Here is a 16154-nt window from a genome sequence, read left to right on the forward strand (position 1 = left end):
CGAATCATTTTCAATTATAATCCGAGAATTAAGGTGCAAGATATTGACGGGTCACGGGTTTGAGGTCTTGGGTCATGGATACGGGTCTAAAGATCCTATTTATAATATAAGTTTGAAATAATTTGCTATCTAGTCCCTATAGTTCTAAGGTGGATACAAAGAGGGTTGAAACTAACTTTAGGGGGGTATTTATGTAAATACTTGAAAGTTTATATAGATAGATTAAATATATATAATAAATAATGATAATAATAAAATAATACTAACTCGATAAAGGTAACGTTTTATTGATTAAAATTACCTGAAAATAAAAACGGGTCGGGTATTGGTGTTTAATGTATTATATGAAAACACGAGTTGTTACAGGATTGAAGACGAATGAGTCCCATTCGTTATGACATTTATAACGAATGGACTTCGTATTCTATATATAGTTGTATCCTGAAACGTATATTAACAAGTGTGTTTATTATTATTTCCTGAGTGTCGTTACTCTGCCAAATTGCTCTCTCAACACTTACTGTGACACTCGTCAATTTCAGGTTAACTCCGTTAATTCAAACTCCGTCAATTCAAACTTAAGATCACTTGATCTATAACGCACATCTCATTACATTTAAACTACGGTTTTAAATGACGCTTGACAATCACTACACATGTAGTCTTTCGGGATTGCACCAAAACGCAAACGAGTTGACGCAAACCATTGGTGAATAAACGACAAACATCAAAACAATAATTATTTGATAATTATGTGTTAGGCTTATGTGTTATTTGATAATATTGTGTAGAACATTAACTCAAGATGCAAAAAGCTACTTTATGCTAGAAAGGTAATTACTAAAAGTTGAGGGGCCATTGTGTAATATAATTATTATTAATTAATAACAAAAACCCTAACCTCCTCCCTCCCTCTCAAACCCGATCGGCCCCCCTCCCCTTCTCCCTTGGCTGCCGTCACACTACACACACATACACACAAGGATTTTTCAAGTTTGGTTGAAGAATTAAGGTGCTAGGAATGTATTAACAACTACTCTATGCATTCTATATGTTTAATTTTGATTTTGAATGGGTTAATCCAAAACCCTAAGTCACGAAATTGATGATTAAGATGAGTTAGGGTTTGATTATATGCTTGATGATGATTAGCTAGTAAATTGATAACTAGTTGTGTTATTGTTGTTTGTTAATCACTTGTTCTTTGATTTAAACTTTCAATAAAAACCCTAACTATGTATGTAATGTGAGATTGATATGCATGGTTGGTAAATATTGTGTCTAGAGTGTTATATGCATGGATTCTGGTTCATAGATTATTGTTATGTTGAGCTTTGATGTAAAATGGTACTGGACAGATTGTTAAGTTTATGTTTAGACGACTGTAACTTAATGTTAATATGGTAATTGGTCAAAATTATTAACACTAAAGTGTACTAGGTTGAGTCTAGTTTCTATAAAGTCCAAGTTTGTAATTTTTGGACGTGTAAAAGTTAACTTTTATTATTTTACAAAACTGAAGTGCAAGTCTGAATTGTGAGGTCTGCTGTTAGGCTGTTTTGTAATTATCATATCTCGTAAACTATAAGACCAAATGGGTTGGTTCCACTTCTGGGAGTTAACATGTTGAGTTAAGAACCTAACCCAATTGGTCTTGAATTAATTGGAATTACCATTTAACGGGAATAACAAATATCATTATGTTGCGCATGATTTTGACTGCTGTGAGTTTACTGTAATGTTTTGGTCTTTGTGAGTAAACTATGTGGAATAAAAATACAATAAAAATAGTTCTGGAAACCTAACTCATGTGTGCTTTTTGGTGAATTAATCGATAGGTTGTGATCTGTTGAATAGAGTAATCTTTCAAGTAGAAATCTGTCTTGATAAAACTAGCTGCTGAATTATGCGAAAATACATGAAACGTACTTGTTGTTAGATAATTGCCATGATTTTGACTAAATTGCCCTTGTGGGGAATAATTGTTAGTAATATACAATATTAATACTTGACACGTAAGTAGTTGTTCACACATGTAACGTATCACCAATGTGTTTGTTGAGTCACACACAATTCACAAACGAAACACGAAACGTATCTCATGCATAGGTATTATGTGCCGAGTCTAGAGACTCAATAATAGTTCCAACACTTAGAAAATCTCATTCTTGTTTTAGAATGCTAGTGAGGATTTTCTGTGGCGCGCATCTCTTGGTTGACTTGTTTTTGAATTCTTCGCAAACAGTGAGTTTCGCGTTCCACTTTTTACTCGTTTAAACGCTTTTTACTTGGGGGAGATAACATACTCCAAAACGCTTTAGATTTTGTTATTAGTTATATATCACTTGTAAAGGCTAAGTGGCAAACGAACCAACTAAAGTCCTTCATAACATTGAACCATTTAATATTTGGATAATAGTGAGTCACTGTTGAGTAGTACTACTGGGTTTGACAAACCCCACCCAACGCTAAACTCGACTGGAGGTCGAGTAGGTGTAATCTTGGCTAACACATTTTCCATGGTCGTGGTAGACATGGTGGCAAGGCAATTGATAAACAGTCAGCTTGGTGTCAAACACTTAGTAATACTTGTTTTATAGGCTAGCTACCTATAGATATATAATTGATTTAACATTATCTGGTAACGCAAACGCAAATGCAAAACGCAAACGCTTTATTTATATAAACTTGTGAACTCACCAACCCCGTGTTGACACTTTTAGTATGTTATTCTCAGGTAGCCGAGGCGGGCGCGCGGTATAGGAACATGCATTACATTGAACTCTATCGTTTTTGCAAACTTGTTTTTAAATTGTCATTAATTGGGTTTTAAGTCGTCCTGCGTGACGCAACACTTGGTTTATGAATTTACGCTTCCGCACTTATTTACACTCAAATGTTTCGTGGTTTGAAAACTTTACTTATGATGTTTGATTATAACTAATGATTCCGATCATGTTAGTTCACACCCTCTGACGGTAAAACTCCGTTAGTGGATTTTGAGGGTGTGACACTTACACACTTCGTTCACATATTGATTCACCTTTAACATATCAAGAACTAGATCCGTATATAACAGTATGAATTGATATTGATTCGTGTCTGTTCGTCAAGCTCTCTCATTTAGATGTTTAAAGTTTTTCATCTGAGTGTTCATATTTTTTTTTCTAAACTTTTAAACTTTTGTTTAGAACTTCTAAACTTAATTTTTTGTTACGAAGTTCTTGAATTTTTGTTTTGAACCTCTAAACTTGAATGTATAAAGGCGTTCGTTATGATCAAAATGTTTAAATGTACATAATGTCTTCAATTTTGTTCAGAACGTTTAAACGTAATATTTTGAACCCAAATCAGAGCTAAATTAAGTGTATTATTTTGCAATTTCATAATCGATTGATGAATCTAAAACCTTCTACACATCAATTCGATTGATTAAATCATCATTTTTGATCAATTTTGAAGATTCTTGATGTTCAACGACATTCTATTTTCATTTTGGTTTTTGACTTTAGAGATTTTACACTTTAAGCTCTGATTAGAGTTTAGAAATCGGATGAGATAGAGCGAGCAATTTAGAATGTGGATCAGAATGGATTTGTTATCGATAAATTTTTCTGCAATTTCATAATCGATTGATGAATCTAAATACTTCTACACATCGAATTGATTAAATCATCATTTTTTTGATCAACGACGTTCAATTTTGATTTGGTTTTTGACTTTAGAGATTTAATACTTTAATATGTCATTAGAGTTTAGAAATTGGATTAGATTGAGCGACGAGTTCAGAATTTGAATCAGAGTCGATTTGTATTAGATGAATTTTGATCGCTAACTACTGTTGGGTTATTTACGAAACTGCCACCGCGTGTTTTTAATCTAACGCTCTGGAAGGTCGCGTACGTAATACACGATAAGCTATTATTATACGTTAACGCATCCCTATATATATATATGTATGTATGTAGGGGAGGGTTATACTAAAAAGAAATAGTTTCCTAGGAAGACTAGGAATAAATCATAGCCATTGGATCATGTTAATCAATGGTTGAGATTTAAAATTACCAATAACCGACATAGTTTCCTAGAATTACTCTTTAATCATTATAACCGACATAGTTTCCTAGAATTGTTCCTTCACCATCATTTGTAATGCCAAATGTCAAAAATTTGTTGGTTATTCTTAGGAAACTCCTTATTCTTATTTGAACCTTTTTCTATGTATGTATATGTATGTATGTATATGTATATATGTATGTATTAATCGCAGATGTGTTGCCATAAAAGAAACATCCTAACTTGATTGGACTACATGAGGAATTGTGGTTTTGCCATGTCAAAATTTTTTTGGAATATGCTTTGTAGAAAAAATATGTTGTTTTGTATAATAAAAAATATGTTTTGCGGATCTTACTAATACATGTCTATGAATTCGCGTAGATTCGTCGCTGCAACACACGTTTTTGTTTTTTGTTTAATATGTTAGTTTGCTGCTATACATGGTGTTGATAAATTTAAATTTTTGTTTAGTTTTGATGTCGTAATCCAATACCAACCTGAATTTACATTCAGGTTTACTGTCCGTTACTGTAACCGTTAACCAACCAATCCGTCAGAAAACCCGCATTCCACAACATCTAAATTCGCGACAGAAAATAATCTCGTAAAAGTAAAACCTCTCACAAAACCCTCGGTTCACTTCCATCATCGTCTTCCAGCTTGGTATCTAATTTCTTCCGTTAACTCTCTCTCTCTCTTTATTTCATTTTTGAAGCTTAATTAGATGAAACCCTGTATTCTTTTTCCTCATAGCTTCAGCTTATTGGTCTGATTAATTTGGGACAATTAAAGTAATTATCTGCTTATTGACAATTTAATCTTATTCCTCATTATGATAAACTATATGCATTTGCTTGAAATTGCAACCATTTTTGTAATTGAAACTGCTTAGTTTGATTTTACTAAGTTAACATTGGTTGAATATTTTTTAATTTTTATATCGATGTATTACAGATTTCTGGTTTTGATAATGGAAGAATTGCAGAGGTTATTGCAACATGACTATGGTTTATCTGTTTCTACGCTTCCTGACAAAGGTCGCTGCCTCGTCACCACTCGAGACTTCTCTCCAGGTGAGTCGGGTCAAAACGGGTGGGATTAATTATTTTATAGATTATTCTAAACTTTTAGGTGATTAAATATGATCATCATTAAACTTTTTCGCTTATTGTCACAGGAGAAGTTATACTAAGTGAAGACCCGTATGTTTCTGTGCCGAATAAAAGTGCAACAGAATCGAGATGTGGTTGGTGCTTTACGTCAAGTAATATTAAGAGATGCTCATCCTGTCATGTTGTATGGTACTGCGGGAGCAAATGCCAGGTACACACACCTATCTGTGCAAATTAAGGGTGGCAATTTCCGACACGACCCAACCACGACATGAAAAAAATCACGTTTTGGGTTGGCATATCTAATCCAGGTTGTTTCACCTGTTTAGTTAAACATGTTGACCTGCTAACTCGTTTTATGACCTGTTTAACCCATTTTTTACTACCACCAATCCGATTAATACATTTACTACTTGATTATAACCCACCAACCCATATGACATGCTCAGATAAATGGGTTGAACGGGCGTGTTTGGTTACACAATTTTAAGTGTGTGCGGGCTAGGTTGATGTTTTTGACACGAATTAAAATATAGGTCGTGTTTGGGTTGAACAATTTAGCCCGCCAACCTGACACAATTGACACCCTAGTGCAAATCACAAAAGTAGCCATTTTTCTGAGTTTGTTATACGTCTGATACATAATTTCATGCATATAGACATGAGATACACAAATCTTCGGTTGCCTATTTACTTTTACTCGCTGAACCACTAAATATTTTCATTCTGCACGTGGATACTAATGCATACGTGATATGGTGTCAGTGTATAAGTTATCACACCCGTGAAAAGGATTATTTTTTGTTATTTTCTTTATATATTATGATTTTGATAAATGTTAACTCTATTATTTTCATTTGTAACTATTTTAGAAATTTGATTGGAAGCTGCATCGTCTTGAATGCCAGCTGCTTGCCCAGCTAGAGAAAAATAGAATAACATCTCTTACACCTTCTATACGTTTGATGGTTAAACTTTACCTTCGGAAGAAGTTGCAGGATGAAAAGGTGAAAATCTCTTTTTAAAATATTTTCTGGTTTCTTGTAGTGATGCTGTAGCTCTACACTAATTAATTGTGAAATGCATTCTTACAATAAAATATCATTGCCTAAATATATCAGTGACTATATCTAACACGTGCATTACTGTCAGGTTATCCCTACTACTGTGATGGACAACTACAGCTTAGTGAAGAATTTAGTATCTCGTATCCCTTGCATATGTGGTGTATCTTTGTGACGGATTTATTTTAATAAAACTAATTTCTCTATTTAAAAAGTCTGTGTGTAGTTATGTCTATATAATTTCTCTTTTAGCATATGCATGTGTAATTAAGTCAATCTAGTTTCTCTGTTTGAATCTCTGTGTGATTGGATCGGTCTAATTTTTTTTTGTTAGAATTTGTGCGTTGTTGAATCTATCTAATTTTTTTGCTTGAATCTCAGTGTGTAATTGAATCTATCTAGTTTATTTATATCTGTGTTTAATTAAATCTAGCTAATTACACAGAGATTCAAAGAGAGAAATTAGATTGATTTAACTACGTTCAAAGATTCAACAGAGAAATTAATTAGATTTAGCTACACACTGAGATTCGGACATATATATGAAATAAATAATACACATAGAGATTTGATTACTCAAGCTTTTACCATAATTATTGCACACCAAATTTATTATAATGCCAAGTTAATAAGTTATATCAATGTTACTACAAACAGCATAGTAGGAGATTGACATCAATAATAAATCTGAAATCTGTAGCTCATGATTTTGGTTGTTATATTTAACAATTCTTTGTAAAGATATCTCAGAGGTTGGAGAGACACAGTTGGTGTTATATGCACAAATGGCAAATCTTGTAAGTATCATACTCCAGTGGCCTAATCTAAATATTAAAGAGGTTGCAGAAAATTTCTCCAAGGTATAATGTTACAAAACTAGTCCTTTACAATCCAATTTACATATGCTTTGTTTAAACATAAATCCATTTTTTAATCACTTACAGCTTGCATGCAATGCACACACAATCTGTGACAGTGAGCTTATACCATTAGGAACCGGATTGTATCCTGTCATTTCCATTATTAATCACAGGTGACTTTTCAATATTTGACTTTCTTATCAATTGCGTATGCTTCTTTCACTTTTAAATGTTTGTCTTTCTTATTATAGTTGCTACCCAAATTCAGTCCTGGTATTTGACGGACGAATTGCAACAGTACGTGCGATGCAACAAATACCAAAAGGCAGTGAGGTATGTTTTTTAAGTTTCTTCTAGCTTTTATTGTCTATTTAATGTTGTAAATGTAAATTTATTTATTATTGTATTATCATGGTCAACTTTGTTATAGGGGTGTGCATGGGTTGGATTTGGCCAAAACTGAATCAAAAACTAAAGATTCGTTTTTTGGTTTTTTGAAAACCGTTTGGTTTTCAGTTTTTACAATTGGTTTTGCCATTTGGGCTTAAAATTTTTGGACCGAAAAAATTGATCCAAAATAATGAATTTGGGCCTGAAACTTTGTGTCTACATATTTTTTTGTTAGTTAATGGTTAATTGATTATTAAAAATTGTTAGACTGAATATCACAACACACTAATTGGAAGAAGAAATAAACAATTGAAATAAAATAACACAACACTTCTGGATAAACAAATGATCTTATTGATTAACTTGGATGATTTAGAATTACAATATATATACAATTGAGATGAAGGGATCACGTCTATTCTAACAACCATTGTGACGGTTATGGAGATGCCATTATCCTAACTTTAATAATAATAATACAAATGTCATAAATAAGTTATAATATCAAATAATAAACCTAATAATGTTTATATTTCTGATACACTCCCCTAAACATAATTATTTTTAAGGGAGTTCTTGATTTTTGGCAGACTTTGAAAAGCCTCATCTAGAGCAATTTTTGCAGCATTGAAATCAGTCTTTCGTTTCTCGTGTTCTCCATTTCGCTTATTGAACATCCTCTTCGCTCCAATCCAATCGTTACCCATAAATAATGCATATTCATGTGCTTCCTGCAATCTTCTATCAATATCAGCATTTCATGTAGCATTTCACCAATATCTTTGTCTTCCTCATAATTTCTCTTCTTGTTCCAGTGTGCAAATCACTCACATAATCTCTTTCTCTTCCCTTACGATTTCTTCCCGCTCCATCTTCAAAATCATGCATATACAAACTCAAAACACATCCAAATATCTTGCATAAATTAGTTTCATAACATATCCCCCGCTCCAGTCAAACCCCATATATTTTGCAACCATCATCCATAATCCTTTTCCATCCGCTCTCTCATGTCCTCTTTTTTTTACTACAACATAAAGGTCTAATAGTTCCACCTTTTTATTTTGATTGTTATATGGTGGCACCAAACGATTTAAAGAGAGATGATCATTGAGGAACCAATGTATCATCTATTAGAGAACATAACCATTAATGGTTTCTCTCCAAACAGTTCATACAAAATTCAATATTTAAAATATGTAACTCCCGTTTATATTAACCTAGTTTGAATAGGTTTGATTAGTTCTTATTATATATTTAATATTCTAAATTTGTAGCTTGTAACCGATTTCCTTTTCTTGTATATACACCTTGCTATTATTAACAAAATTAAGTTGGTTTGATAAACTTATTATCATCTCAAATTTGTTCCTTAAAAGTTTCTTGTACGCAGAGACAAACTCAGAATCATAAAGTATGCCACCAAACGATTTAAAGAGAGATGATCATTGAGGAACCAATGTATCATCTATTAGAGAACATAACCATTAATGGTTTCTCTCCAAACAGTTCATACAAAATTCAATATTTAAAATATGTAACTCCCGTTTATATTAACCTAGTTTGAATAGGTTTGATTAGTTCTTATTATATATTTAATATTCTAAATTTGTAGCTTGTAACTGATTTCCTTTTCTTGTATATACACCTTGCTATTATTAACAAAATTAAGTTGGTTTGATAAACTTATTATCATCATCTCAAATTTGTTCCTTAAAAGTTTCTTGTACGCAGAGACAAACTCAGAATCATAAAGTAATCTTATGAGGGCAATACAATCATCAAATGTCTTAAAATCTAAGGCATGTATGATTGCTTTATTCCAATTAAACCTTTCACGGTCAAGACTTATGTTCTCCATATAATCGTCTAACGAATTCCCAATCTCATTCTTCACACAATCACACACGTCCCTTTTTTCTAATTTCAAAAAAAATTTCATAAACCTTGTTACATTCATCAACATAATCCTGATTCTTTTTCCCTTTTTTACCCTCTATTTCATCCAGATTCTGAATAACCCTTTTCCCTTTCTTACCCTTTTTTTCATCCAAGTTTTGAATATTGTTTAGCCTCTTAAACATTTGAGATATATTACTAGTAAATCCTTCTATTCTTACGATATATCCTTGAAGTATTAGTTGATCATGACTTAGAATATTCTTATCAATCTCAGTATTCAGGAACATAATAAACACTAGGGATAAATAGGGTTTCTTGTTTTGTTTCAACAGATACGGTCCCTAATCCTTTTATGAAGATTGTTCCTATATCCCCAATATTTGTTTCTATGCCATAAGAACTTTTGATGCGATTAAACAAAGACAAATTACCCGACACGTGATGTTTGGCATTATGACTTATATACCATATGTTTGCCCATAAACCCTTGTCTGAACCCGCAACCAATAAATCTTCATGTTGATTCTTTGTGTTGGATTGATTTCTGATTCCCACATTCAAAGATTGTCTGATTAAACTCCTAACATCATGATTTTATTTAACTGGACAATGGGCAATGAAGTCCCTAAATTCTTTGCAGTAATAACATCGCCGATTTTTCTTGTCCCTTCTTCGCTTAATCTTCTGTTGTTCAATGATGCAGTGTTGTCAAGGCTTCATCGTGTTGATGAATCGTGGAATCTTAATTGAGAATTTGTGTGTAGGATTCTGATTACCAATTGTGGCTCTGATACCAGTTTGTTAGACTGAATATCACAACACACTAATTGGAAGAAGAAATAAACAATTGAAATAAATTAACACTTTTGGATAAACAAATGATCTTATCGATTAACTTGGATGATTTAGAATTACAATGAGTTTGAATATATATACATTGAGATGAAGGGATCACGTCTATTCCAACAACCGTTGTGACGGTTATGGAGATGTAAAACAGAAAACAGTTTGACAACGATTATGCTTATCTAATACCCTAAAACTCCATTCATTATTACCTAACTTTAGTAATAATTATACAAATGTCATAAATAAGTTATAATATCAAATAATAAGCCTGATAATGTTTATATTTCTAATACAAATTCGGATCTCAAAATTTTGGGCTACACTATAACTCAATTTTTATAAATTACTTAGGGGCTGTTTGGCAAGTGCTGAATCATTAAGAGGTCTGAATGATTAAGTGGCTCTGAGTCATTAAGTGCTGAACCAGTATGTGTTGTTTGGTTAGACATCTGAATGACTATGCAATATGACTATTTTACCCCTCTAAACTGTTACGTGATGAATGAAATATATTTGTTTAGTCAGAGCGTATAATAATTGTTCTAAATGACCAAACATTCATTATAACCAATCAAAATATATCTTAAAACAAACTTTTATTATAATCAACCAAAATACATCTTAAAACAAACTTTTATTATAAATAAAAACATGGCTTGAGCTATATTTGGGCAAACATAACACCCATTTTAGTACAACCAAAAACATCTAAAAAACTGTGTCATTTCAACAATTACACATCTTTATCTTTCCTTGTCTCTAAACCTCTTTTCCTGATAAACCTACAATAAATCATCATTGACACCATTAGATGGATATACGTTCTTGAACTTTTTTTTGCTGCTTGTGGCTGTCCACTGTTGTGGTTGTCAAAAAGATGTTTTCTAAACAGAATTGCAGCTTCTTTTTTTTGGGTAGTGTTTAGATTAAGTGCATTCTCCTAGTAGCTGTTAGCTTTTGTATAGCCTGTATTGAAAGGTGGTGTTAGTATATTGTGTATGGTGTAATAATGTGGTTATTTCACTTTGCCAAATACATGCCCCACCAACAATGAGTCATAAACTAAAAAAAAACCCGTCAGCTTGGATCGAAATCGGGCTGGCATACAGAAAGCACATCATCTAAACAACAAAACATCCATCCCCCGAAACTGAATATTATGTCTGGAGTTTACAAATCAATAATATGTATCAAAAGTAGCAACCTTACATTCTGCGGCGCCAACATCCTCAACTATAATATATATATATATATCAAAATCAAGTAACAAAGTAAACAAATAGCCTGTTAGACCAAAATGGGTTCGAGTCACTTTAATACATGTTCAATCGACTTTTGGCCCGTTTGACCCATTTTAATATTAGCTAATTTTTACAAAGTAAACAAATAGCCCGTTTGACCAAAATGGGTTCGAGTCAATTTAATACATGTTCAATCGACTTTTGGCCCGTTTGACCCATTTTAATATTAGCTAATTTTTAGTTGTAACCCACTTAACTCGGATTGAACCACTTCAATATTACTTCATTTATATTCTAATCATAAAATTTATATAAAACATAATATATATTATTATTTTATCATAATTTTATACATGGAAAAATTTATTATGACAATAAATTTAGTATATTATATATAAATATAATAATATATAGCAGACTCGTTTAGGGTCGCGAGACAGATCGAGCTCGATAAGTGAAGCTCGATCATTGGCTCGTTTATCAAACAAGTTTATATAAGCTCGAGCTCGATAAGTGAAGCTCGATCATTGGCTCGTTTATTAAACAAGTTAATATAAGCTCGAGCTCGTTTAATACCGCTTTATCTGCTATTTCAGCAGTTTTATGCTACACAGGAGGTTGTTACTTCAAAACAAAGCCATATAACACAACATCAAACATCACAACTAACGAACCAAAATAAAGAAAACAAAAGGTTTACCAACGATGACATACAAAATTGTTGCAAGTGTTCTGATCTTTGCAGCATTAGATTAGGAGGAGGAAGCCAAATCATAATACAATAAAACTTTTTGAAAATCTTCATGAATAAAGTTTGAATTCAAAGTTGTAAATTATTAATGTTTACTGTTAACATTTGAAGGCAATCTACCAGTTGTACTTAAAATAAAGAAAAGACGATTTAAGCACATTCTCTGAAATGACGTTAGGCAACACGAACATCTCGAGCAGTGCTAAGGCTCGTTTAAGGTTTTTTTTCTCATTGCTTATAAAAATAATTAGAAACGTATATAAATTATGCAATAGTGTTTATTTATGTAATAGCCCGTATATGAGTAACTCACTGCATATACTTCTAATTATGCAATAAGAAAGCATGTATTTTACCATATATAAAACTCTTTGATTTTGTTTGCTTTACATATTTATGTATAACCTGTATACAAGTAATTCATTGTATATACTCAAATGTTTAAAAGTAGTCATTCTTTCAAGACATTTTATCAAATACCTTATGTGCATCATAATTTTATTTACAAAACCAATTGTCTGTAGGCTCTTTCAACTCAATTTTTCTTCACAAACTTTATATAACCAACTTAAAACGAAAATAAGTTATTCGTGCACATTGTATTATGTTTCAAGCATACATAAATTACACATACATTCAGTTGTAAAATTTTCAAGGAATCACAATGCTTGTGTGGTTTATGAATGAACCAAATGTGTAAAAATCATATTTAAGCATAGATCGACAACAAAACCTACGCTTTCATTTCAGATTCATCCCGATAAACCCAATTTCAGATTCATCCCAATAAACCCAAATACCTAGCTTCTAGGCCTAGCCGTTCAAACCCTATAGGTTGTGAAACAGAAATCGAAGAGGGTGGGGAAACATAAGAGCAGAAATCGAAGAGGGAATAAAAATCAAACTTGTTTGTGCTTGGAATCGGGCAAGGAATGGATGGTGGTATTGTGCCTGGGTCGCTGGAAGAGAAGGAGAGGAAGGAAACGTTGTATTAGGTCAGGGCATTATGGTCCTCTTTTTCATTCAGCTCCAAATACAAGCTGACTGATTCAGACTTCATGGTCTGACCGATTCAGACTTCAGATGAGAGTTTTAAACAAGCCAAACACTTCATGGTCTGACCGATTCAGACTTCAGATCTGAATGGGGTCATTCAGAGGCTTTCCAAACAGGCCCTTAATATTCATAAATACAAATCATAATCAATAAAAACGATCATTTTGGTTTTACGGGGTCCGTTTTTTTCGGATTTCTGTACATGCAAAACCAAATGGAACTTGAAGTTCGGTTTTTGGAAACATAAAACTAAATTGTTGGTTTTGGGTTGGGTTCAGTTATTTAGTTTTCATGCACATCCTTACTTTTTTATCTGTTCCAACTCGCAAGTTAGATTTTCTTAAGTTCGGTTTTGAATAACATAAAACCAAACCATCGGTTTTGGGTTGAGTTCGGTTATTTCGATTTCATGTACATCCTTACCTTGTTATCTATTCCATCTCACAAATTAAGTTTGGTTTTGAAAAACATAAAACCCAACAATCGTTTTTGGGTTGGGTTCAGACGTTCAATTGTTTTGGTTTCATGCATATCCTTACTTTGTTATCTGCTCCAACTCACAAGTTAGATTTTTGTTACGTTCGGTTTTTGAAAAACATAAAACCAAACCATTGGTTTTGGGTTGGGTTATGTCATTCCGGTTTCATGCACATTCCTACTTTGTCATCTGTACCAACTCACGAATCATATTTATCTCAAGTTAAGTGTTTGTCTATATTTGAACCTTTTATTTTAACACATCATTCTCTTGACTTTTAACCCGACCTGTTACCAACTTACCACCTGTGCTGTGCTGTAGGTATTAATCAGTTACATAGAGACAGCAGGAAGTACAATGACTCGACAAAAGGCTTTAAAAGAACAATACTTCTTCACTTGCAGTTGTCCCCGTTGCATAAAACTTGTACATCCAAACACTATTTGTTTTTAGTTTTAAGTTTTAGTTTCTTTATATCTTCATTAGTGTTTATATACTCCTCGTTTAAACTTAAGGGTCAGAAAGATGATATAGAAGAAAGTGCAATTCTTGAAGGTTATAGATGCAAGAATCACACATGTGATGGTTTTTTGCTTCGTGATCCCGGTATTATTTATGACCTCACTTCTTTCACTTTTGAATTTTGATTATTTTTTCATATTATTTATTTATTTGTTTTTACCTTTTAGAAAGTAAAGGATTTATATGTCAACGACGTGGGCTTTTAAGGGGCATAGAAGAAATATTAAAGATTGCTAGTGAAGAAAAAACTGTGTCAGAGAAGGCATCTGTAGCTCTTTCATCTGCGCGTATCCTCTAATATTATTATCCAAATTATTATTCATGAACATGTTTGATATTATTTGTTGCATATAACTTTATATTTTGGAAAACTTAATTCGATTTTAGATACCAATGAAGCGCTTGACATGTATTTAACGGTTGAGAAGCTGCAACTGAAGCTTTGCCATTCCGGGTCTATCAAATTATTGCGAACTAGGGAAACTATCTTAAAAGTATAATAACAAAAATGATGTTATTTTAATATCAAACATATGCAAGTTCTGAATTTGATGATTATATATTTATATCTCACTTATTTTTTTCAGATATTAATGGAGATGCAAGATTGGAAGAAAGCACTGACATATTGTAGACTGACAATCCCAATTTATGAAAGTACGTGAGTTAAAAGTTTATCAACCGCATATATTTCATATGTTTTTTTATTTAAATTCACGAATCATGTGGTTTCTGTTTGCAGGAGTGTACCCTAATATCCATCCTCTCCGAGGGCTGCAATATTATACCTGTGGCAAGCTTAACTGGTTCGTGCGCTCTTAATTTTTAGTTTACTCGATATATAAAATAGTAATCATTTATTTTTGAAGTATTTGTGAAATTATGAAGGTTCCTTGGGTACACAGAAGAAGCCATTAAATCGCTTACACAAGCTGTTGATGTATTGCGTATCACTCATGGAACAACTAGTCCTTTCATGAAGGATCTGTTTGGTAAATTGGAAGAAGCACGCGCTGAAGCTTCTTACAAGCTCTCATCAATGGATGATTAATAACGATCAGCGAACTTAAGAAGAACATTTGAACATAGTCCGTATCAGGTTTGGTGGAACTGTCTTATGTATCACAGGTAAAACAATATGTACACGTGTTTGTATGATAGTTGTGGTTCTCTACTTAGAATTCTTTTTGTATTAGACGGCACCTAGGCCGTTATACAAATCGAACAACACACGAACGAAGCATGTTTGTGTTCGTTCGCTTAACTGTAACCGAACCAATGATTGAACACGAGCAATTAAACGAACATGGTGTTCTTCGTTCGTTAAGAAAATGAGAGCGCGTTCATGTTCATTTATGTTAATATTATAAACGAACGGTTTATGAACGTAAACAAACTAACATAACTATGTGAACTACAATAAAATTCAAACATGTACATACTTATTTGGCGGACCCAAAATAATATTAAAACTAGAATAAATTGTAACGAGCCTAAAATATTTAAACTAAACATAAACTCACCAACATAAATGAACGTAAATGAATAAATGCCAACATACTTAAACGTAGACGAACGAAGATAAGCGAATATAAATGAACGAATGAACACGCGTTCACGTTCATTTGTGTAACTAAATGAACAAAAAAGTTCATTCATGTTCGTTCATTCGTCTATTAAATAAACAAACATAAATGAACTTTCCGCCGAACGGTTCACGAACAGTTTACTGAGCATTCAATTCGTTTGCAGTCCTAACGGTACCTATACTTATAATCTTTGTAGGCTGTACCGGCATAAAAAGTTTTTTTGGTCATTTTCGACTTGAGTGTAAATGATTCTTTTGATGCATGCATCATGCATGTGCTGC

General features: G+C 32.6%; 1 protein-coding gene across 2 annotated transcripts; it reads left to right on the forward strand.

The window, feature by feature from the left end:
• The first annotated feature begins 5020 nt into the window (after positions 1-5020).
• Positions 5021-15645, forward strand: LOC143575227 (histone-lysine N-methyltransferase ASHR1-like). Of its 2 annotated transcripts, none has more exons than XM_077059653.1 (14): positions 5021-5132; positions 5237-5382; positions 6044-6178; positions 6324-6378; positions 6977-7095; positions 7180-7268; positions 7347-7428; positions 14084-14188; positions 14278-14368; positions 14452-14571; positions 14684-14778; positions 14872-14941; positions 15027-15090; positions 15173-15645. In XM_077059653.1, the coding sequence occupies exons 1-14, from the start codon at positions 5030-5032 to the stop codon at positions 15333-15335; spliced, it is 1437 nt and encodes a 478-aa protein (XP_076915768.1). In that variant the 5' UTR covers positions 5021-5029; the 3' UTR covers positions 15336-15645. The 2 variants fall into 2 exon arrangements, with proteins under 2 accessions (XP_076915768.1, XP_076915767.1); XM_077059652.1 differs by having other exon boundaries at positions 14672-14778; positions 15173-15643.
• Positions 15646-16154: the final 509 nt, after the last annotated feature.

Source organism: Bidens hawaiensis, unplaced genomic scaffold, assembly GCF_021521415.1.
Source record: "Bidens hawaiensis isolate Kalapana, Puna unplaced genomic scaffold, B.hawaiensis_p1.1 tig00027318_1, whole genome shotgun sequence".
In the NCBI taxonomy this organism is placed as follows: Eukaryota; Viridiplantae; Streptophyta; class Magnoliopsida; order Asterales; family Asteraceae; genus Bidens; species Bidens hawaiensis.